The sequence below is a fragment of the Babylonia areolata genome, chromosome 7 (assembly GCF_041734735.1).
Source record: "Babylonia areolata isolate BAREFJ2019XMU chromosome 7, ASM4173473v1, whole genome shotgun sequence".
Classification (NCBI taxonomy): domain Eukaryota; kingdom Metazoa; phylum Mollusca; class Gastropoda; order Neogastropoda; family Buccinidae; genus Babylonia; species Babylonia areolata.
This window is the reverse complement of record NC_134882.1, coordinates 35,120,689-35,144,169: the sequence shown is the minus strand read 5'-3', so window position 1 is coordinate 35,144,169 and position 23,481 is coordinate 35,120,689. Positions and strand designations below refer to the sequence as shown.

At 45.6% G+C, this 23,481-nt stretch overlaps 1 protein-coding gene across 7 annotated transcripts in view; it reads left to right on the top strand.

Annotated features, from left to right (window-relative positions):
• LOC143284004 (uncharacterized) overlaps window positions 1–23,378 on the top strand; it is a 38,343-nt gene extending 14,965 nt beyond the window's left edge. The window contains exons 7-19 of one of the 7 annotated variants that reach the window (XM_076590524.1): window positions 950–1,220; window positions 1,469–1,536; window positions 2,647–2,816; window positions 3,646–3,706; window positions 5,270–5,440; window positions 5,845–5,988; window positions 6,603–6,650; window positions 7,533–9,593; window positions 11,071–11,125; window positions 13,711–13,825; window positions 14,041–14,136; window positions 16,519–16,590; window positions 18,226–23,378. In XM_076590524.1, coding sequence (XP_076446639.1) covers window positions 950–1,220; window positions 1,469–1,536; window positions 2,647–2,816; window positions 3,646–3,706; window positions 5,270–5,440; window positions 5,845–5,988; window positions 6,603–6,650; window positions 7,533–9,593; window positions 11,071–11,125; window positions 13,711–13,825; window positions 14,041–14,136; window positions 16,519–16,590; window positions 18,226–18,260 — 3,367 coding nt within the window. In that variant the 3' untranslated portion in view covers window positions 18,261–23,378. Of the gene's footprint in view, window positions 1–949; window positions 1,221–1,468; window positions 1,537–2,646; window positions 2,817–3,645; window positions 3,707–5,269; window positions 5,441–5,844; window positions 5,989–6,602; window positions 6,651–7,532; window positions 9,594–11,070; window positions 11,126–13,710; window positions 13,826–14,037; window positions 14,137–16,518; window positions 16,591–18,225 lie in introns of those variants that run through there. The other 6 variants (XM_076590523.1, XM_076590526.1, XM_076590525.1 and 3 more) reach the window with 6 other exon arrangements.
• Window positions 23,379–23,481: the final 103 nt, after the last annotated feature.

Sequence of the window (23,481 nt, the reverse complement as noted above, 5' to 3'; positions counted from 1 at the left end):
AGTGGGATGGCCATTCACGTTCAGAGGGTGTTAGCAATGGGATGGCCGTTAGTGTTCAGAGGGTGTTAGCAGTGGGATGGCCGTTGGTGTTCAGAGGGTGTTAGCAATGGGATGGCTGTTAGTGTTCAGAGGGTGTTAACAGTGGGCTGGCCAATATTGTTCAGAGGGTGTTAACAGTGGGCTGGCCAGTATTGTTCAGAGGGTGTTAACAGTGGGCTGGCCAATATTGTTCAGAGGGTGTTAGCAATGGGATGGCCATTATTGTTCAGAGGGTGTTAGCAATGGGATGGCCGTTATTGTTCAGAGGGTGTTAGCAGTGGGATGGCTGTTAATGTTTAGAAGGTGTTAGTAACGAGATGGCCATTAGTGTTCAGAGGGTGTTAGCAATGGAATGGTCGTTAGTGTTCAGAAGTTGTTAACAACGGGATGGCCATTAGTGTTTAGAGGGTGTTAGCAATGGGATGGCCGTTAGTGTTTAGAGGGTGTTAGTGCAGTGTGTCATTGGCAAGATGTATTTGATACTCAAATATGCCAACCTATTTTCAGCTGAATATACCCCACTTATGTGCACTTGATTCCGCTCTTCCGCTTGCTTAAAAGAAATTCCGGTCTAGCGAAAAAGAGAAGAAAGAAAAAGCCATTTTGCAGTGCTCCACAGATGCCTTGTGTATAGATGGAGAGTTAAACAGAAGTTCCAGTTGGCAGCTTCCGTTCAGTGCCATTATGTTGAAGCATGTGCCAGACACAGGTTGGCCTCAAGCAAGTCTGTTTGTGATACCAAAAACTTTCCTCTCAACTACCAGATATTCCTATCTCTTGTTGACAATATTACTCTCTAGTATGTTGAAGAGTTGGCAGGTGTGGATACTGATAAAAGGTGGGATGTTACGTTGAACATTATGTTTACATGTAGTCAATGTGGAAGCTGCTTGCTTTGTATTGCCCTCAGGAAGAAGACGCCCCCCACAGTCAAAGAACTCCTGAAGCAGCAGACAGCGTCCACAGGAACCCCCAGCAATGTGAACGGGAGTCCTGACTGCCTCGTCCCCTCCCCCCCACATCACTCACCAAAAGGCGACACGCCCACCGTCACAGAGCACACAGAGGGCGCTGCAGGGGCCCCGCAGGATGGGGAGGAGAAGAAGACGGTGGAGTCGGAGATACATTTACCGTCTGATCTGCCGTCTGAGCTGGAGACTGCCATTGTGAGCATCAAAAAGGTATGGCTGGGTCTTGAGGTGATGTTGTGTGGATATGCTAGCTGTCAGGTGTGGCTGATGTAGATACCATCATATTGTCTGGATATATTAGCTTGTCAGGTATGGCTGATGCGTGAAGTGTGTAGATATACAGTGTGTTTGCAATATGTTGATGTAACACTTTAACAGTATATGCAATGTGTTTTGACATAAAATTATGTGACGTGCTATGTGTTGACATCACAGTGTTGTGCAATGTGTGTGGACAGGCAGCCAAAGACAGCAAGGAGGGCAAATGCAAGTTTTTCTCTCCCCACGTCAACAAGCTGCTGCTGGAGTAAGTCGCTGGTCCTTCTGACCTTCACTTTCTGTCTGCCTTCTGACCTTCACTTTCTGTCTGCCTTCTGACCTTCACATTCTGTTTGCCTTCTGACCTTCACCATCTGTCTGCCTTCTGACCTTCACCTTCTGCCGTCTGACCTTCACATTCTGTCTGCCTTCTGACCTTCTCTTTCTGAGGATGGGGTTGATAGGGGAGAGACAAAGAAATGGATCGTGGAATCAGAGGATGGAAAGTGAAGGCATACTTCTCTGTGTACATTTCTGTTGTTGATGATGATGGTGATGATGATAATGTGTGTGTGTTGTTGGGAGGGGGGTTGGAGGATGAGGTGAGTGAAAGTATAATTGCTTGTAAAACGTGTACCTTTAAAAAAAAAGAAGAAGGAATAGAAAATGATTTGGGCTGGGAATGAAAGGAGCTGCATGAGTTGTGATGAATTTGTCCTGCCCACTCTTCTCCTCACATTTTACTCCCATCCATCTGTTTGTCATCTAGAGTTTTACTGATGATAGAACAACACCTGGCAACATTTGATTTGCTCAAAGCACTCACTCTTCCTGTTTTACTTTGTTGTTGTTAACAGTGTAGAGCTAATCAGCAAAATGTTAGTGTGCCGAAATGTTACATCTGTACGCTGAGTACAGCACATGTGAGCATCATCCATTGTTGTCTTTGTTAGTGCTTATCTGTGGTGAAGACAACTCAACAGCATATATGTTGGTCTGTGTATGTGAAGACCATGGCAGAATGTTGAAGATGCTTATCTGCCAATGCAGTGTCTGAGGGTCTGGGTTCAGCTCCAGGTCTTGCCCGTTCTGCCATGGTTGAGTGGAAAATCAGAACAAAGGTTCAGTCATTCGGATGAGATGATAAACCAAGTCCAGTGTGCAGCACACATTTGGCGCACTGAAAAAGAACCCATGGCAACAGAAGTGTTGTCCTCCGGCAAACTTCTGTAGAAGAAATCCATTCGATAGTTACACAACATGCATGCACTCAAAGCATGACTAGAGCATTAGCTAATGCTGCCAGTCAGGCATCTGCCTTGCAAATATGTGTTGTACATGGATTTTTCTAAAACTCTGTGTGTGTGTGTGTGTACAGCATTGAACTGGCCTCACGACAGTTGGCGCCAGGAAAGCGGCCCTTGATCTACGCTCACCTGGCAGAGCACCTGCCATGTGGAAAGGAGACGCTGATCAAACGTGCCAAGAAACTTCGGGAGAACCAGCAGGACGACCAGCTGAAGATCCCCATACAGCGTCTGAAGGAAGGTGAATACACCTGTACTTTTATCCCTATGTCTGAAGAAAGGTGAACACACCTGAACTTTTATACACACTTGTACTTTTATCCCTTAGTCTGAAGGAAGGTGAACACACAACATGAACATTTATCCCAGTACAGTGTTGTGTGTTTACAATTAAGCAGTCAGTGAAATGTTGATAGTGTAAATGTTAACTCTGAAGCAGTGGGAATGAAATGTGAGAAGTGACAACAATGACAATGAAGTATTTGGAATGACATGTTAACACTGTGAACACAGACTCTGTTAAAATGAAATGTGATAGACAGTGTTAACATTGATTCTTGAAACTGATTGGTTGAAGCAGTAGGAATGGCATGTTAACAGTGTAAACATTGACACTGAAGCAGTGGGGCTGACATGTTAACAGTGTAAACATTGACAATGAAGTAACTCCGAAAACGGAGTATGGCTGCCTTTGTGGCAGGGTAAAAACGGTCATACACGTAAAAGCCCATTCATGTATATACAAGTGAACGTGGGAGTTGCAGCCCACAAACGAAGAAGAAGAAGAAGACAATGAAGTATTTGGAATGACATGTTGACAGTGTAAACGTTGATACAGAAGCAGTGTGAATTCCATGTTAACAGTGTAAACGTTGATACAGAAGCAGTGTGAATTCCATGTTAACAGTGTACATGTTGACACAGAAGCAGTGTGAATTACATGTTGACAGTGTACATGTTGACATAGAAGCAGTGGGAATGACATGTTGACAATGTAAGCATTGACACAGAATCGCTGGGAATGAAATGTTAACAATGTAAACAGTGTGTCTGTGATGCTCTTTGTCCAGAAATTGACAAAGTGATGCCAGCCCTGCAAGAGCAGCACGACAAGGAAGTGGCCAAAGCCAGGTAAGGGGAGTGCAGCATGTCCGTATGACAGAGTGGGAGGCTGGCAGAGTGGAGTGGGGGTGGCAGCACATATTTCTTGGGTATGGGTCTAAAGATTAGTTAACACCACAAGTTTCCATGCATGGATCAAAAGGTTAATTGCAGAAAACACTACACATTTCCGTGAATGGGTCAAAAGATTAGTTAAGAAAACAGCACATTGCTGTGCATGGGTCAAAAGATTAGTTATGAAAACACTTCAAGTTTCCATGAATGGGTCAAAAGATTGGTTAAGAAAACAGTCCATATTTCCATGTATGGGTCAAAAGATTAGTTATGAAAACACTTCAAGTTTCCATGAATGGGTCAAAAGATTGGTTAAGAAAACAGTCCATATTTCCATGTATGGGTCAAAAGATTAGTTAGCCCCTAGGTTGCCTATATGACGAGATAACTCGTCAGCGCAAGCATGTACTCTTCACTGCCACAATGACGAGATAACTCATCATCAAAAAATTCTGACTTTTCCCTGGTTTGCATTGAGTTCGTTGACAAAAATGCTGGTAGCTTTAGCTTGGGGAATCTTTCTAGATTCTATTCATTGCTAGAAACCCCATCTACGTCATGAGGCAGTCCTTTATTTGAACATTTTGGTTGGATTATTGTCGCAGTTTGCCTGGCTCCTCTCCTCGCTCAACAAAATGTCAGGTCCCGTGCTCAAGACATGCGATCGTGGTTGCATGAACCAACCAAGATTGCTTTCTTTAGCTGATGCTCAGAAAGAATTGAAGTTTAAATTTGAAGGAGAAGACAGTGATGAACTTTTGTTGGATGATTTGATGGAAAATAAAGGGAGCAATGAAGAGACTGGCCAAGACATGACTATCAGTGAGTGATGCTGACTTTACAGCCCTAGCAGACGACACAAAGTAACCGAATTTTTAGCAGGACACAGTGTGAGCGATTTTCTTGGCACTCAGCCAAACCAATCTGATGAGAACTGGATGATGTGACGGTGTGTGAGAAGGGTGAAGAGGAGGGGGGTGGAGACCGAGGGGGCGTGGCCTCACATCCATATTATCACTTGGAGAGGTCACAGTGCATTATATATGTCTCTTTTCTTTTCTTTTTTTAAATTTTTTTTTATTGTAGTTGTTCTAGTATAATTTGTGTGTGCAGGTATTATCCATTTGTCCAGAAAGCGTTATATTTTAGTGCAAATTACCTGACTAATGTTTGTAATGAACAAGTTGAAAATGTGACAAAAAAACAAAACACTGATTTCAAAACAACAGCATGTCACTGAAAATATATAAAATGGGAAAACATCATGTTTTTTGTTTTCTTTATTCATTTACCTTTCAGAAAATATATACCTTTATGGGTCTTTCTCCAGTAACAAAGAGCACAGAATTTTTTTAAGATATATACACGTTTTTTGTGGAAAAAACCCTGGCAAATAGATTTCACTTAAATCTTATTTTCCGGGCAGCGAAAAGGTTAAGAAAACACTACACATTTCCATGTACGGGTCAAAAGATTATTAAGTGGATGGTGCAGTGGTTGTTGTTGCTGTGGTTACAGGCTGGAGAACAAGGAGAAGAGGGAAGGGGGGGAGGTGGTGAAGGAGGAAGGAGTGAACACGGAGAGCGATGACGAGGACAAGAACACTACATCGGGCCTGACCACTGAAGGACACAGCCGGAAAGGGAACCGAGATCCTCGCAAAAAGTTCAAGTGGACACCGGAGATCAAGTGAGTTGTTCATTGCCTTTCCCTCTGAGCATGGCCATCATAGATTTATGCCAAGGTGCACTGGTTAACTTTGATTATGTCTCTCACTTGATATGTTTAAGGAAGTTTCAACGTAGGTGTTGTTTCAACAGACACACATGTGGGGGTGCAAGTCTGCATATTTATTTGTCCATGGAATCAGTTTTAAGTGTATTGTGAAATGATAGTTATTCTTTCCTGCACTTTCCCTTCCCACCCACTCCCACCCCTTGTGGGAAGATTTGTCATTGCTGATATATGTGTGTAGTTCGGTTGTTTGGAAATGTGAAACATGGTTGGTGCACTCAGTATTGATACAGCGAGTGCATGCCCACTTGACACAAACCCTGTAATCCACAATGTGTGTGTGTGTTGGTTGTGTTTAGGTCATTGCTGTGTGAGATAGTGAGGATCAAAATGCACATGTTTGACACCTACAAGTTCCGGAACCAGACGGCAGAGGAATACCTGAGGACGTTCTTGGACAATGAAGTGAAAATTCTCTGGCCTCAGGGCTGGATCCAAACCAGGTACTGCTACCACCCCCCCCCCCCCCTCACCTCCCAGCCCCTTACCTCTGTGGCTGTGTGTGTCACACACTTCTCATTGTGTCTATCATGTTGTTATGTGTATGTGTGTGTGTGTGTGTGTGAACACTCATTGGATGTTTTGTGTACACATGCTTTTTCAGGAGTGCAGTGGCATTTCTCCCATGCCACTCTGTTCCTTTATTCTGGGCTGAGTTGCAGAAACAATCTTAGCAGCACTAAGTTTCCTTTGCTGTGAGAATTGTGCATCAGTTTCAGTATTTGTGTGTGACCTTTATGTGGAAAAAAACAACCCAACCAACAAAGCAATACTCATGGGAGCTTTGGAGTCAGAGAAGGAATGTTTCATTTGTGTCAGGTGGCTTTGGTTACATAAAGAAACTCTTGAATTGGAGTGGTCTGTATGAGTGTTGTGACTGAGAAAACTCCGTGAGCCACACACTGTGTGTGCGTGTGTGTGTGTGAGTACATATGTGTATGTGCTGTTGATCAGGATAAAGATATGTTGCTGTGTCCATAGAAATGTATTTCCCATTGTATGGGCCTGTGTTGTGAGCATGAGGTGAACACTTGAGTGAGCGACCACTGTGTTTCAGAATGCTGTTCAAGGAAACACGCTCCGTCCATGGACGCTGGACCAACCCGTGAGTTTGTCACGCCTCTGTGTGTCAGTGACACTGTGTGTGTGTGTGTGTGTGTGTGTGTGGGTACACATCAGTCACAGATTGGTGTTGTACGTTGTTGTGGCAGAGATGGTGTAGGTACGTGTCAATGTCTATGTGATAGTTGTAGTGTAAGCACTTGTCAGTGAGAGATGTGTGCATGCCATGGTTATCGGTGAGAGATGTGTGTTCATGATTGTCAGAGATGAGTGGTGTATACATCTGATGATAGTCAGTGACAGGTGTGTCAGCTCATATGTTCATGTGGTAGTCTGTGAGAAGTGTGTACATGTGATGATTGTCTGTGAGAGATGTATGGTGTGTACATGTGGTGATTGTGAGAGATTTGTGTACATGCCATGATTGTCAGTGAGAGATGTGTGGTGTGTACATATCATGACTTCAGTGAGAAATGTGTGGTGTGTACATATAACTTAAGTGAGAAATGTGTGGTGTGTACATGTCATGATTTCAGTGAGAAATGTGTGGTGTGTACATATTTCAATGAGAAATGTGTGGTGTGTACATGTCATGATTTCAGTGAGAAATGTGTGGTGTGTACATGACATGATTTCAGTAAGAAATGTGTGGTGTGTACATGTCATGGGTGTCAGTGAAAGATGTGTGGTGTGTACATGTGTTGTAAGTGAGACGATAGTTTGTAAGAGAAAGTTGTGTGTACATATGTATAAAGTGAGAGATGTATGGTGTGTATGTTGTTTTCAGTGAGAGGTGTATATATGTATTTTCAGTGTGTATGTGTTGTCCGTGAGAGATGTGTAGTGTGTACTGTACTCATTGTCAGTGAGGGATGTGTAATGTGTACATGTCATGACGGCACTCTCACTGCTGTCTGTGGTACAGTGCCAAACCCAAGCGACAGCTGGTGGGGTCAAGGTCAACCGCCTCCCCAACCCCTACCCCCACCTCCACACAGCAGACCAACACAGGTGTGACAGAGAGCGTAACTTCTCCCAGTGCGCCCCCTGTTGGTGGCGTGGGGTCGGCAGAGCCAGAGGTGATAGAAGTGAGCGACATTGACGAGCCAGTGTCGACCGCCATCAGGGACAAGGGGAAGGTAGGGGGTGCTGTGCCAGAGGACCTTCCCCGCTCACACAGCGGCAGCAGTCTCAAGTTCTCCCCCAACACCATGGAGGCTTTTGCTGCCGCAACGGCTGCTGCTGTGGCTGCTGCTGCGTCGTCAACACCTAAGTCAGAGGCTGCGCCGATGCTAGGGGAGCGGCGCCCACACCTCATGACGGAGATGCTGAAACGACCGGGCACTACTGACTCCCCGGCCCCTGGGTCTGGGTCTGGGTCACGTCCCGCTGCTGCCACCCTTCCCAAGACTCCTCCATCCATGGACTCCGGCATCTCTCCTTTCATGGCCGAATTCAACCGGTACCTCAGCAACAGTAACAACTCGGTGCCTCCATCGTCTTCTGTGTCCAGACCCGCCCCCTCCCCCTCCCCCTCCCCCGCTACTCCCTTGACATCCAAGGTGGGCCGTGTGGAGGAAAGTGCTGGCTGGAAGGTGGACGAGGGGGTGGGGCCAGAGAGAGGCAGGAAGCTACCCCCCGACGTGTCCCCCTCCTCCACCCGCCCCCCCAATGCTCACAGCGGCCACAAAGCAGCAATGGACATGTCTCAGCCCGGCCACTACAAGCTGATGACGTCCGTGCTGATTGGGGGTGAGGAGGGCACCGACTTTGCCGCCACACCCCCCATGAGGACCACCTCCCCCATGAAGACCAAGGGGGAAGTGGTTCGAGACCAGATCCTGGCCAAGATCCAGGCGGAGATGGATTCAGTGAATGCCAGAGGTGATGTTGCCGCCGCCAAGGGCAGAATGGCTGGTGGTGGTGGTCCTTCCAACAGTGGTGGTGTTAGCAATTCACAGCGCCCACCCCCTCCCCCCGCACACACCTCACCACACAGCCCCCCTCGCACCCCCTTTTCCTCCCCTCAGAAACAAATGTCATCTGGTGGTGCTGGTGTTTCCAGGCAGCCTCCTCACCCACCCCCTTCCTCCATGCCCAAACAAGGAGGGCTTGGTAACCCTGCAGTGTTGAGACAGCCCGCCCCCTCCCTCTCTCCCTACACCCCCAAACAAGGTGGACTGAACGCTGCCTCTGTGTCAAGGCTATCCCCTTCAGGATCAAGGCCGTCTCCCGTGGCTCGGCAGTCGCCCAAAGTGGTGACGCGGCCGTCGCCGAGTAATGTGACTCAGTCAAGATTTGGAGCGGTGGGCAGGCAATCTCCCAAGCCGGTGAGCCGAACGTCAGCAGGCAGCATGACCCGAGTGATGACGGTTGACCCAGGGAGAGACGTGGCTCGCAGCACCGCAGGGGGGGCACCGGCCAGCCAGTCGCTGCTCTCCTCCTTCAACCCCCAGCACCCCACCTCTGCCTCCTTTCCCTCGCAGAGAACCCACACCTCCCCATCCTCTCTCTCCCCACCCTCTGCCCGCCCCCTCTCCATGTCTGCCCAGAAGAAGACCTCCCCCGCCTCCACCCCCACCGGCACTGCCCCCCCCACTAGCAGGCTCCCTCATCCCTCCCAGCAGCGCGGGGGGCCCCCCACCTCCCAGCCCCTCCCTAGGGTCACGACGGGTCAAGGCCAAAGCATGAAGATGTCTGTCGGTCAGAATTCCCAGCCGCCCAGAGTGGCATCAAGTCACAGCACCTTGCTGCAGCAGAGGTCGGGCCCCAACAGCCCGTCTGTGTCTGGCCAGAGAACAAACCTCCCTCCTGCCCAGTCTTCGGACAGCAGTCAGCGGGGACCACCCTCCTCCCACACACCACCACATGCTTTGGCCCGCCCGCCAGGGGGCGCTGTCGCCGCCAGGAGTCAGGGGGTCAGCCCTTCTCTAAGTCCTAGGGTCGGTGTTATACCTGGAGCCACGGCTGTGGACGTGCACAACAGGTACGTGGGATTTTGGGAGTCTGTCGCTGAGGTTGAGATATCTTCATGTGGACTGTGTGGTTTGTGGTGATGTCTTCATGTCAGTAGTGTGTTAAACTAAAGTAAGAAATGTGTATGGTGTGTGTTACCACTGAGAAATACATGTGTTACGATGAGAAACATATAGTGTGCGTTACAGTGAGAAATCTGTGTGGTCTGGGTTACAGTGAGAAATATGTATGGCATGTGTTGTGCACAGGGATAAATTTGTGTTGTATGCTACATTGAGAAATGTGTTTTACAGTGAGAAATGTGTGTAGTATGTGTTACAGTGAGAAACATATGGTGTGTTACATGTTTACATTAGTAAAGTGAGAAGTATGTGTGTTGTGTGTTACAATGAGTTTCAGTTTCAGTTTCACTTTCTCAAGGAGGCGTCACTGCGTTCGGACAAATCCATACACGCTACACCACATCTGTTGAGCAGATGCCTGACCAGCAGCATAACCCAACGCGCTTAGTCAGGCCTTGAGTGCATGCTTACATATTTGTGTACCTATGAAAGTGGATTTCATTTTACGTAATTTCGCCAGAGGACAACACTCTCGTTGCCATGGGTTCTTTTTCAGTGCGCCAAGTGCGTGCTGCACACGGGACCTCGGTTTATCGTCTCATCCGAAAGACTAGACGCTCAGTTTGATTTCCAGTCAAACTTAGGAGAAAGGGCGAGAGCGGGATTCGAACCCACACCCTCACGGACTCTCTGTATTGGCAGCTGAGCGTCTTAACCATTCTGCCACCTTCCTCCATGTTACAATGAGAAATGTGTGTGTTATGAGAAGAGTGGTATCTGTTACAGTGAGAAATGTGTAGTGTATATTACACTATAAAGTAGAAATGTGTGTGGTGTGTGTTAAAAGTTAGAAATGTGTGTAGTGTGTGTTGCAGTGAGAAATTTAAGGGGTGTGGTACTGTGAGAAATGTTTGTGGGTGAGTTACAGTAAGGTGTATGTGTGTAATGTTTGTTACAGTGAGAAATGGGTTTGGTGTGTGTGTTTCAGTGAGAAATGTGTGGTGTATGTTACAGTGAGAATTCTGTGTGTTACAGTCAGTGAGAAATGTGTGGTGAGTGTTACAGTGAGAAGTGTGTGTGTGTGTTACAGTGAGAAATTGTGTGTGTGTGTGTGTGTTAAGGTGAGAAACGTCTTGTGTATGTTACAGTGAGAATGCAGTAAGACATGTGGTGTGTGTTACAGTAAGACATGTGGTGTGTTACAGTGAGAAATGTGTGGTGTATGTTACAGTGAGAAATGTGTGGTGTGTGTTACAGTGAGGAATGTGGTGTGATACAGTGAGAAATATGTGGTGTGTGTCACAGTGAGAAATGTATGGTGTGTGTTACAGTAAGACATGTGATGTGATACAGTGAGAAATATGTGGTGTGTGTTACAGTGAGAAATGTATGGTGCGTGTTACAGTAAGACGTGGTGTGTTACAGAGCCAGTGTAGGTCACAGGTCGCAGATGGACAAGGCAGCATCCTCTCTATCGTCGGTCAGTTCTTTTATCAAGTGATTGAGATACATTTACATGAAGGAAATACAGCCTAACACTGTAACATAGACATGATTGATACAGGGTGTAATGAAAGACAGTGTAACATACTCAAGATGCTGCATGTAATTGAAACGCACTGTAGCATGTGACACAGCATGCATTGACATATAGAATAAGGTGCACTGCCAACTCCTCTATGGTGTGTGCAGGCATGTACTGAAATACAGTGCAACATACTTCCGATGCAGCTAATACAGTGCAATGCGTATATATATATAGAGAGAGAGAGAGCGAGATATATATATATATATATATATATATATATATATATATATATATATATATATGAAATACAGTGTAAAATACACAGGATACAGAATCTGATTGAATGCTCAGATGTGAGGTCTGTAGATGTAATGGCAGGACAGTATTCAAATTACAGACCTACACAGCTGTTTGGCATATTTTAAGGACGCATTACAATGTGTCAGAGGCCCTTGACTACAACTGTTTAACATGTTTTAGGGACACCTCAGAGAATGTTTGTACAGATGTATGACATAGTTTATGGACTCAGTACCCCAAGGAACTTCCTGCACAACTTTTAACGCAGTTTAAGGACACATTACATCAGACTTCCTCTTTTCACCAATAGTGTATGCTAAGGACACATTACCTCAAAGAATCTTCCATACAGGTACGTGACATATCATTTAGAACACATTATTTAGAAGATCACCTTTAAAGCTGTATGGAATATAAGAAGAGGGATGGTTTTGAGGGTAACGACAGTGATGTGTGTGGTGTGTGCAGGCCATAAGTACAGTGATAAATGTGTGATGTGTGCAAGCCATAAGTACAGTGACATGTGTGATGTGTGCAGGACATTAAGTAGTGATACATGTGTGGTGTGTGCAGGCCATAAGTACAGTGATACATGTGTGGTGTGTGAAGGCCATAAGTACAGTGATACATGTGGTGTGTGAAGGCCGTATGTACAGTGATACAAGTGTGGTGTGTGAAGGCCATAAGTTCAGTGATGTGTGTGGTGTATGCAGGCCATAAGTACAGTGATGTGTGTGTTGTGTGAAGGCCATAAGTACAGTGATGTGTGTAGTGTGTGCAGGCCATAAGTACAGTGATGTGTGTGGTGTGTGCAAGCCATAAGTACAGTGATGTGTGTGGTGTGTGCAGGCCATAAGTACAGTGATGTGTGTGGTGTGTGCAAGCCATAACTACAGTGATGCATGTGTGGTGTGTGAAGGCCACAAGTACAGTAATGTCTGTGATGTGTGAAGGCCATAAGTACAGTGATACATATATGGTGTGTGCATGCCATAACTACAGTGATGCATGTGTGGTGTGTGAAGGCCACAAGTACAGTAATGTCTGTGATGTGTGAAGGCCATAAGTACAGTGATACATATATGGTGTGTGCATGCCATAAGTACAGTCATATGCGTAGTGTGTACAGGCCATAAGTACAGTGATGTGTGTGGGGTGTGCTTGCCATAAGTACAGTGATACATGTGTGGTGTGTGTAGGCCATAAATACAGTGATTCATATGTGATGTGTGCAGACCATAAGTACAGTGATGTCTGTGGTGTGTGCAGGCCATAAGCACAGTGATACATGTGGAGTGTGAAGGATATAAGCAGTGTTTTGAGCAGGCCATAAGAATAGTGATACACGTGAGGTGTGTGCAGGCCATAGGTACAGTGATGCATCTGTGGTGTGTGCAGGCCATAAGTACATTGATAAATGTGTGGTGTGTGCAGACCATAAGTACAGTGATGTGTGTGGTGTGTGCAAGCGATAAGTACAATAATACATGCGTGGTGTGTGAAGGCCATAAGTACAGTGATACAAGTGTGGTGTGTGCAGGCCATAAGTACAGTGATACATGTGTGGTGTGTGCAGGCCATAAGTACAGTGATAAATGTGTGTTGTGTGCAGGCCATAAGTACAGTGGTGCATGTGTGGTGTGTGCAGACCATAAGTACAGTGATGTTTGTGGTGTGTGCAGGCCATAAGTACAGTGATATATGTGTGGTGTGTGCAGGCCATAAGTACAGTGATAAATGTGTAGTGTGTGAAGGCCATAAGTACAGTGATGTGTGTGGTGTGTGCAGGCCATAAGTACAGTGATAAATGTGTGGTGTGTGAAGGCCATAAGTACAGTGATGTGTGTGGTGTGTGCAGGCCGTAAGTACAGTGATGTGTGTGTTGTGTGCAAGCCATAACTACAGTGATACATGTGTGGTGTGTGTAGGCCATGAGTACAGTGATGTGCATGGTGTGTGAAGGCGATAACTACAGTGATACATGTGTGGTGTGTGCAGGCCATAAGTACAGTGCTGTGTGTGGTGTGTGCAGGTCATAAGTACAGCGATGTGTGCGGTGTGTGCAAGCCATAAGTACAGTGATACAGGTGCAGTGTGTGCAGGCCATTAGTGATGTGTGTGGTGTGTGCAAGCCATAAGTACAGCGATGTGTGTAGTGTGTGCAGGCCATAAGTACAGTGATATATTTGTGGTGTGTGCAGGCCATAAGTACAGTGATACATGTGTGGTGTGTGCAGGCCAGCCCAGCAGGCAACCAAGGCAGCAAGTCAGCGGGCAGCACACCACATTCCAGACCCCTCTCCCAACCCCCTGGGTCCTCCACCCACACCCCACGACTGCAGCAACCAGCAGGTAGCGTCTCTGCCAGTCCTGGCCCTGACCTGTCTTGTGTCCTTTTATTTTTGTTCAGTTTGAAGTTCAGTTCATACACTTTTGCCATGACAAATATTGAATGAAAGATGATTAAAAAAAAAAGGATTTGTGATGTGGATGACCTGTGTGCATCATATCATCATCATCACCTTCATATAGGAACATGTGTGATGTGTGTCACCTGTGTGCAGCAGCAGCAGTGAAGGGCGTGGTCAACAAAACGTCAGTCACTCACTCAGGGACGTCCGCCACACCCCCACTGCCCCCTGGCCTTGACCCACAGGCTGTTGGTGAGTGATGTAGATGGACTGTGTGATGTAGATGGACTGTGTACTGTTGGTGAGTGATGTGGATGGACTGTGTGATGTAGATGGACTGTATACTGTCGGTGAGGGACGTAGATGGACTGTGTGATGTAGATGGACTGTGTACTGTTGGTGAGGGATGTGGATGGACTGTATACTGTCGGTGAGGGACATAGATGGACTGTGTACTGTTGGTGAGTGATGTAGATGGACTGTGTACTGTTGGTGAGTGATGTAGATGGACTGTGTGATGTAGATGGACAGTTTACTGTTGGTGAATGATGTAGATGGACTAGGTACTGTTGGTGAGGGATGTAGATGGACTGTGTGATGTAAATGGACTGTGTACTGTTGGTGAGGGATGTAGATGGACTGTGTACTGTTGGTGAGTGATGTAGATGGACTATGTGATGTAGATGGACTGTGTACTGTTGGTGAGTGATGTAGATGGACTGTGTACTGTTGGTGAGTGATGTAGATGGACTATGTGATGTAGATGGACTGTGTACTGCTGGTGAGTGATGTAGATAGACTGTGTGATGTAGATGGACTGTATACTGTCAGTGAGGGATGTAGATGGACTGTGTACTGTTGGTGAGGGATGTAGATGGACTGTGTACTGTTGGTGAGGGATGTAGATGGACTGTATTCTGTCGGTGAGGGATGTAGATGGACTGTGTACTGTTGGTGAGTGATGTAGATGGACTGTGTACTGTTGGTGAGTGATGTAGATGGACTATGTGATGTAGATGGACTGTGTACTGTTGGTGAGTGATGTAGATGGACTGTGTACTGTCGGTGAGGGATGTAGATGGACTGTATACTGTCGGTGAGGGACGTAGATGGACTGTGTACTGATGGTGAGGGATGTAGATGGACTGTGATGTAGATGGACTGTGTACTGTTGGTGAGTGATGTAGATGGACTGTGTGATGTAGATGGACTGTGTACTGTTGGTGAGGGATGTAGATGGACTGTGTGATGTAGATGGACTGTGTACTGTTGGTGAGTGATGTAGATGGATTGTGTACTGTTGGTGAGTGATGTAGATGGACTGTGTACTGTTGGTGAGTTATGTAGATGGACTGTGTGATGTAGATGGACTGTTTACTGTTGGTGAATGATGTAGATGGACTAGGTACTGTTGGTGAGGGATGTAGATGGACTGTGTGATGTAGATGGACTGTGTACTGTTGGTGAGTGATGTAGATGGACTGTGTACTGTTGGTGAGTGATGTAGATGGACTATGTGATGTAGATGGACTGTGTACTGTTGGTGAGTGATGTAGATAGACTGTGTGATGTAGATGGACTGTATACTGTCAGTGAGGGATGTAGATGGACTGTGTACTGTTGGTGAGGGATGTAGATGGACTGTGTACTGTTGGTGAGGGATGTAGATGGACTATGTGATGTAGATGGACTGTGTGATGTAGATGGACTGTATACTGTCGGTGAGGGACGTAGATGGACTGTGTACTGTTGGTGAGTGATGTAGATGGACTGTGTACTGTTGGTGAGTGATGTAGATGGACTGTATACTGTTGGTGAGGGATGTAGATGGACTGTGTACTGTTGGTGAGGGATGTAGATGGACTGTGTACTGTCGGTGAGTGATGTAGATGGACTGTGTGATGTAGATGGAGTGTGTACTGTTGGTGAGGGATGTAGATGGACTGTGTACTGTTGGTGAGTGATGTAGATGGACTGTGTACAGACTGTCCGGAACAGGACGTAAAGTGATTCACTGTACAAAAATGAGGACAGCATCTTTTCTGACAAGTAACAGGATACAGAGCATGCACAGTGATTCACAGTGTGTTGTGTATGTGACAGAAGGATAGAGGGTATAAGAATTCATTGTGTTTTGTGTATGTCGGAAAGTATGCAGGGTACACAGAATGATTCACAATGTGTTGTGTGTGCGTCAGAAGGACACAGGGTATACAGACTGATTCAGTGTGTTGTGCATGAGTGAAGTATTCAGCGTATAAGAAATCACAATGTGTTGTGTGTGTGAGAGAAGGATACAGTGTGTAAGGATTCAGTGTGTTGTGTGTGTGTCAGAAGGATACACAGTACACAGAATGATTCAGTGTGTTGTGTGTGTCAGAAAGATACACAGTACACAGAATGATTCAGTGTGTTGTGTGTGTGTCAGAAGGATACAAGGTATGAGAATTAACAGTGTGTTGTGTGTGTGTGTCAGAAGGACACAGGGTACACAGAATGATTCACAGTGTGTTGTGTCTGTGTCAGAAGAACACACAGTACACAGAATGATTCACAGTGTGTTGTGTCTGTGTCAGAAGAACACACAGTACACAGGTTGATTCACAGTGTGTTGTGTGTGTGTCTGACAAGCAGTATCCAGCGGACTGTTTAACCACCGTCCTGTCTTTCGTCCGCTCCACTCTCTCTCCACTCCGCGCTTTAAAGGTATAAATATAGATGGCCTTGACCTTTGGGGTATCGAGCACTGCATGCTGGCGATTTTGGCACATTTGTTTTTTGTTGCTGGTTTTTTTTTTTCCCCTTTTGTTTTCTGCCTGGGCTGATGGCGCCATGGGTGTGCAGTGGACGTGTAATGGTTTTGGTTTGTTGTGTTGCTTTCAGCAGTCAGCACAGGTGTTTTGTGTTGGCCTAATTTTAGTTTGGCTGGTTGGGTTTGTCCTTGACCTCCCTGACAGCATGGCGCCAGTGAGCGATGACCGGTCTGTGTTGTTTCCTTTTAAGGCAGTGACAGGGCAGTTACACTCCTTGATGGTTTTTGTTTTGTTTTCTTTTGTTTTTTAACCCCTGTTTGTATGTTATTCTGTTCATTGGTTTTATTCTGTTCTGTTCCTACTGATGTAACCATTAATTTCTTCCCATCTACTTGTTTTCCTTTTTTTTTTTTTTCTTCTTTTTTTTTCTTTTCTATTGTTGATAACTTTGACAAATGCGTTGGTTCCCAGTTTTGTGTAAACCTCTGACCTCATTTGTTTTCCCTGTGTTGCATCCTGTGCAGTGCTGTGTGTCAGATCGGGAATGTTCAGTGAACAGGATTGATGAAATGCAGATCAGCTGGCAGAGAACAGCAGTTTTTCTCTGGCGTCACCTGTGTGTCGTGTGTGTTCTGGGTGAAAGAAGCTGAGGGTTTTTGTTTTTGTGTGAAACATTTTTCATTGCCAGGGAGGCAGTGTTAGGTCATGTCTGCCTGTGGTGATATGGGTGGTGAGTGCTGACACAGGTCATGGGGTTGGTGGTGAGTGCTGACACAGGTCATGGGGTTGGTGGTGAGTGCTGACACAGGTCATGGGGTGGTGAGTGCTGTCATGTTGTAGGGTGGTGAGTGCTGACACAGGTCATGGGGTGGTGAGTGCTGTCATGGGGTGGTGAGTGCTGACATGGGGTGGTGAGTGCTGACATGGGTCATGGGGTGGTGAGTGCTGACACAGGTCATGGGGTGGTGAGTGCTGACATGGGTCATGGGGTGGTGAGTGCTGACATGGGTCATGGGGTGGTGAGTGCTGTCATGGGGTGGTGAGTGCTGACACAGGTCATGGGGTGGTGAGTGCTGTCATGTTGTAGGGTGGTGAGTGCTGACACAGGTCATGAGTAGTGTGTTCTGACACATAGCATGTCATTGGGTGGTGGGTGTTCACTGTTGTCATGTCATTGGGTGGTGAGTGCTGACATGTCATGGGGGTGGTGAGTGCTGACAGTGGGGTGGTGGGTGAGTGCTGACACATGTCATGGGGTGGTGAGTGCTGACTGTTTTTAAGTGGTGGTGTGTGCTGTCTTGTCGTGGGGTGGTGGGTGAGTGCTGACACATGTCGTGGGGTGGTAAGTGTGCTGTCATGTCATGGGGTGGTGAGTGCTGTCATGTAGGTTGGGTGGTGAGTGAGTGCTGTCGTGTCAATGGGTGGTGAGTGTTGACACAAGTAATGGGATGCAAATCACTGCAGATGCCAACAAACCTCCCCCCCCACATCCCCCAATGAAATGACAGAACTGTTACAGATGCCCCCCAACCCCCACTCCATCCCCACCCCCACTATCCCCCAATGAAATGACAGAACTGTGTTACAGATGCCCCCAAACCTCCCCCCGGCTACAGCCAGTGACCGCAGGAGGCGTGACGAGCGATGACATGCAGCATTGACGTGATGTGGACTTCACTACCCAGCTAGCTGACAGGGGAAACCACTCCTCCTGGGTTCTGTGCACCGTTCTTCCTCCTGGTTTGCTGTCCTCCATCCCACCTCGCCCCCTCCCGCCCTACCTCCTGCACCCCCCCCCCCATACCTCCCCACGCAGCCCCCCCTCCCTGTCATTGTGCCATGCTGACCATCAGGACCAGTAGGAGACATCGCCCGCTGTGTGTACAGAGAGATGTATCGTTCACATCGGGCAGCTTTGAACTTTGCCTGTGCACACACATCCACTTCCAGACTTGGATTAGCATCCGCTTACTTGCACGCACGCACACACACACACACACACACACATTACACGCACACACATTGCACACACACACACACACATTACACACACACTTACTCCGTTATTTATGAAATGTAATGAATGTCAACAACAAAAAGTGTACAGGTTGTGAATTAAGGGACCTGAGCAGTGTTGAAAGCGTCAGAATGTGTTGCTGTGAGTGCTACACATCCACAGAGGGAGACAACAGCATTGAACAGCTCACCAAGATAGTGTCTACTGTACAGCACACCAAGAGTGTTATGTTTGTACCACTGCGCACACCAAGTGTGTTATGTGTCTGCTACAGCGCACACCAAGAGTGTTATGTGTGTACAACAGCACACACCAAGAGTGATATGTGTGTACTACACAGCACACCAAGAGTGTACTGCACAGGACATGCAAATACTTCACTGTGACAAGGGACAGAACTGTGTGGCTCATGGCAGAAAGCAGTACAGATGACAGCCATGTTGTGTGTCAGGGGAGCTCTGTGTGTGTGTGTGTGTGTGTGTGTACCCAATGGTGTCACAGTTCCTGTTGTCCTTGCTGACGGAAGGCCAGTAGTTTCAAAGTATCCTCCTCTCTGCTGATCTCCTCGTTGTGTGCATGTGGCTACGACAGGTGGTTGTGACAGTGGCTTTTTACATATGCAACTGTGTGAATGCTGCTTTGCATGCAGTCTACAGCTTTCCCAATTTTGCACCAAACTCTGTGAAGTTTCCAAAATGTTCTTGTGTCCCATTTGTTAACCCCATGCACCTTGTGAAGACTGATAGATGTTCACAGTTTCTGTAGAATGGCCAACACACACACACACACACACACACACACACACACACACACACACACACACACACACCTGTTTCTGCCAGCAGGCATTATTAATCACGTTACATTGCAGGTGTGTGTGCATGAGACAGAATTTTCACACAGTAAAATGTGTCCAGAGCATCACAGTGGAAAGATAGTGTCCGTTGTACAGAACACTCGTATAAGTATTTTGAAATCCTCTTTACAGTCATGTACAATTCAGAACAGATCTTTAAGTATTTACCGGTCCTGTGCAGTCCTGTACAATCTTGGACAGACCTGTAAGTACTTTCAGATCCTGTCGAGTCCTGTACACTACAGAACAGTCCAGTAAGTATTTTCAAATCCCGTGTACAGTCCTGTACAATACAGAACAGACATGTAAGTACTTTCAAATCCTGTGTAGTCTTGTACAATACAGAAAAGACCTGTAAGTATTTTGAGATCCTGCCCTGTAAATTACAGAACAGACCTGTTAATTTGACAGATCCTGTAGATAGTCCATTGAAATTAAGAAAAGACCTGATGTTTTGATGTCGGCAGCTTTTCAACAGGAAAAGACATTGCATGAGAGACTGTGTGATTGTATGTCCATATTCATTTTATTTACTCTAAGAGAAAAAGAGAGAGAGTGTGTGGGTGTGCCCCATTGCTTATCAGTCACTGTAGTCAGCAGCGCAGTATGCATTGTGTGTGTTGAATCACTGCTGTGTCACATGGATACCACTTCCAGTGACGTGTGTGTCGTATCACTAGCTGACAGTTATTTTATTAACAGATACAATGGTGTCCTTTCAGTTACAGGCACAATGGTGTCCTTTATTACAGTTTGGTACAATGATGTCCTTTCATTAACATGTAATGAGGTAGTTTCATTAACAGCAAACTATAATGATGACCTTTCATTAACAGGTACAATAATGACCTTTCAGTAACAGGTACTAGGTACAATAATGTCCTTTCATCAAGAGATAGTTACATTAATGTCCTTTCATTAACAGGTACAAAAATGTCCTTTCAGTAACAGTTAGGTTCAGTAATGTTCGTTCATGAACTCTTAGGTACAGTGATGTCCTTTCATTTACAGATGTCCTTTTTCCCCGAGGTATTTACAATGATGTCATTTCATTTGCATTTAGGCACAATGATGTCGTTCCACTGACAGGCACAGAATGCCCTCATATTAACAGTCAGGTACAATGATAACGTCTTTTCCTTGACAGGAACAGTGATGTCTTCAAAATAACCATTGCAGTGTCGTGGAAAATGTCACATTAAAAAGGTACCATGAGCTAGGGGAATATCTAATTCTCTCTGATTCTTGCATTTTTATTTCATTCTTCTCAAATCATTGAAGATGCTGTCTTGTAAACTTAAGGAAATCTCCTCGTGGAGATGCTCGGGACTCAAGTCTTAATGGTTTCCCCATCTTGTGGAAATTCTGTGCCAGAAATTTCCTCTTTTCTGTCGCTCTCTTTGTTTCTGACCTTTTCCTTTCCAATCTGTCATTTCTTCCTTTTTTTTCTGGCTTCCTGCTCCATTCACTTTTTTTTCTGCCTTCCCGCTCGATTCACTTTTTTTTCTGCCTTCCCACTCCATTCACTTTTTTTTCTTTTTTTATAATTGTAAACCTTGATATTGGATTTTTTTTTTTTTTTTCCTTTTTGGATTTGATAGACTCTCTTGTAGTGTTGTATCGTTGTTTTTAGCCTAGGAATGTTTGAGTCGCATGATAGTGGGTTTCATTTCTTTTTCCTTTTTTTTGTGGTGTGTTTTTTGGTATGTCCATCTAAAGCTGTTCACTGCAAACATGATGGATTGGCCTGTCATACTGTAGGTGCAGTTGTATTGCCCACATGACCACTTGACTTGTCATGGAACCTTCCTGAAGCACACATTTAGGAAGTGTTCCAAAATGTCTGTAGTCTGGATAGTTTCTATTGTTGTATTAGTTCATTCGCAGCACCTTGAATACTAGGACTTCATATGGAGGGTTCTCTTTGTTTGCATGCTTGTTTGTGTTGTTAATTAGGTTTTTGCCAAAAAAATTCACACTGATATAAATATACATATGAAATATGCAAAATAGCATCGCTAAGACAAACTTTGATGTTCACCTGTCTCAAAATCATGTGATTATCTTTGTGTTTATGTTAGTGTTTCTTTTTATTCCTCTGTAAGAATTGGAATGGCCAGTGTCAGAGGTGTGTTCTAGGTTTATATTGTAGCGTATTCCTCTTTTGTCGCAACATGTTTCTCTGAAATTTGAGCAAAGTCAGAATCAAAACTGATGTAAATGTTAAAAGTTTTGTCGGAAAACTGGTTCACATTGGTTTTCTTCATCCCCATTCTTGTCACTCTCACTTCAGTAATTAATTCTTGGTAATTAACCCTTCTCTTCAGTGTATTCTGTTAAATAGTGATGATCACTGATGTAAGCATGAATATTGTCAAAAGGAATTGATCCACATCTACTTTGCTGTTCTATTGTGAGGAAAAATCACCCATTTCTTTCTTAATACACAAGGTTAGAGGTCCAATAGCGGCCATTGACATCAAGGCAGTGAATTAGTATCCACTGTGTCTTGGGCTCGGCATGGAAAGACGGGGCCCAATCCTCTGCATCCACCATTTTTACCTTTCTCAACTGGTCTGGTAGGTACCCATTCACATCTGGGTGGAGTGAGAAAAATTGGAGAAAAGTGTCTTTCCCAAGGACACAGAACCATGCTGAAACGGGGCCTTGAACCCTGATCACTGGTGAACACTGGATCGGACGTCCCAATGCCTGACTGATTCTGCCACGCGCCTCCTGTGGTTATGTTTATGAAATGCTAAATTAAATGACTTTCAGACACTGGCTTCTGTTTCTTGGGGATAAAGAGGGGGTTGGTTGGGAGGGGGTGTACATTGCCTGAATGGGCCAGGACAGAATCAGGTACATCTGTTAACACTTGGCAGTGTATGGTGAGAGACAGGGTCTGTGAACGCCCCTGTACCCTGTCACAGTGCCAGGCCGTGTTGGAAGGTTCGGGCAAGGGTGGTGAACGTTTACATGTGATCGGTAAACCAAAGAGCTAATAATGTAGATTGTATATAATTCTTTTAAATGAGATTTTTAAGAAGTTGATTAAGCGTTGTTTTTGCATGTAGCGGCTGGAGTGTGTGAGAAACATGTTGGTTGTGTACACTTTGGTCAGACACCACTGTCTGGATGGTGTCTTCACACTCCCCAGGCTATTAATGACACATACACAGTGATGACTGAAGATGATGATATGAACTGTATGGGTGTGTACAGAGCATTGTTTTTGCATGTAGAGGCCTGAGTGTGAGAAACGTGTTGGCTGTGCTCACTTTGGTCAGTGAAGATGGTGTCATCGCACTCACCAAACTATTGGAGAACGAGACATACACAGTGATGACTGAAGATGAAATGTATGGGTGTGTACAGAGGTGTGGTGAATGGTGGTGTGTGCATGTTCCAGAGCTCTGTGTGTTCCAGAGCTGTGCATGTGTTGACTTGCCCTGTTCCCCTGCAGCACTGAATGGAGGAGGGCACTGTGTTGTCTGTTTCATCATCTACATCACCACTTTCCCTCACACTCCTCAGGAAGCTGGCCAACACCTGGGTCTTGAAACAACTCGGTTTTGTGACAGAAGATTCTGTGTACACCTGGGTCAGCAGCCCTGACGTGTTATAACAACTCTTTTTGTTTTGTGACAGCAGATCCAACGTACTCAGTAGATAACGCTGATTAACAGTAATGATATATAACCTCTGCGAAAGTGTGCGTGACAAAACGTCGTGAATTTGTATGTCATGCTGCACACGCACACTTATGTTAAAGTATGTGTGTGTGTATTTCTGTTTGAAGAAAATATATGGAAATGCAAGTTCTAGGAGTGTGAGAGAGAGAAAGAGATGCGTGTCACTGCAAAAGTTCTGATTTAAACTTAATACACTTCTATGATTGAATTGTACTCAGTGTGGTGTGGATAGTGTGGAGTGAAAGGGACACCAGGATTGAAGTGTATCCCCTGTGG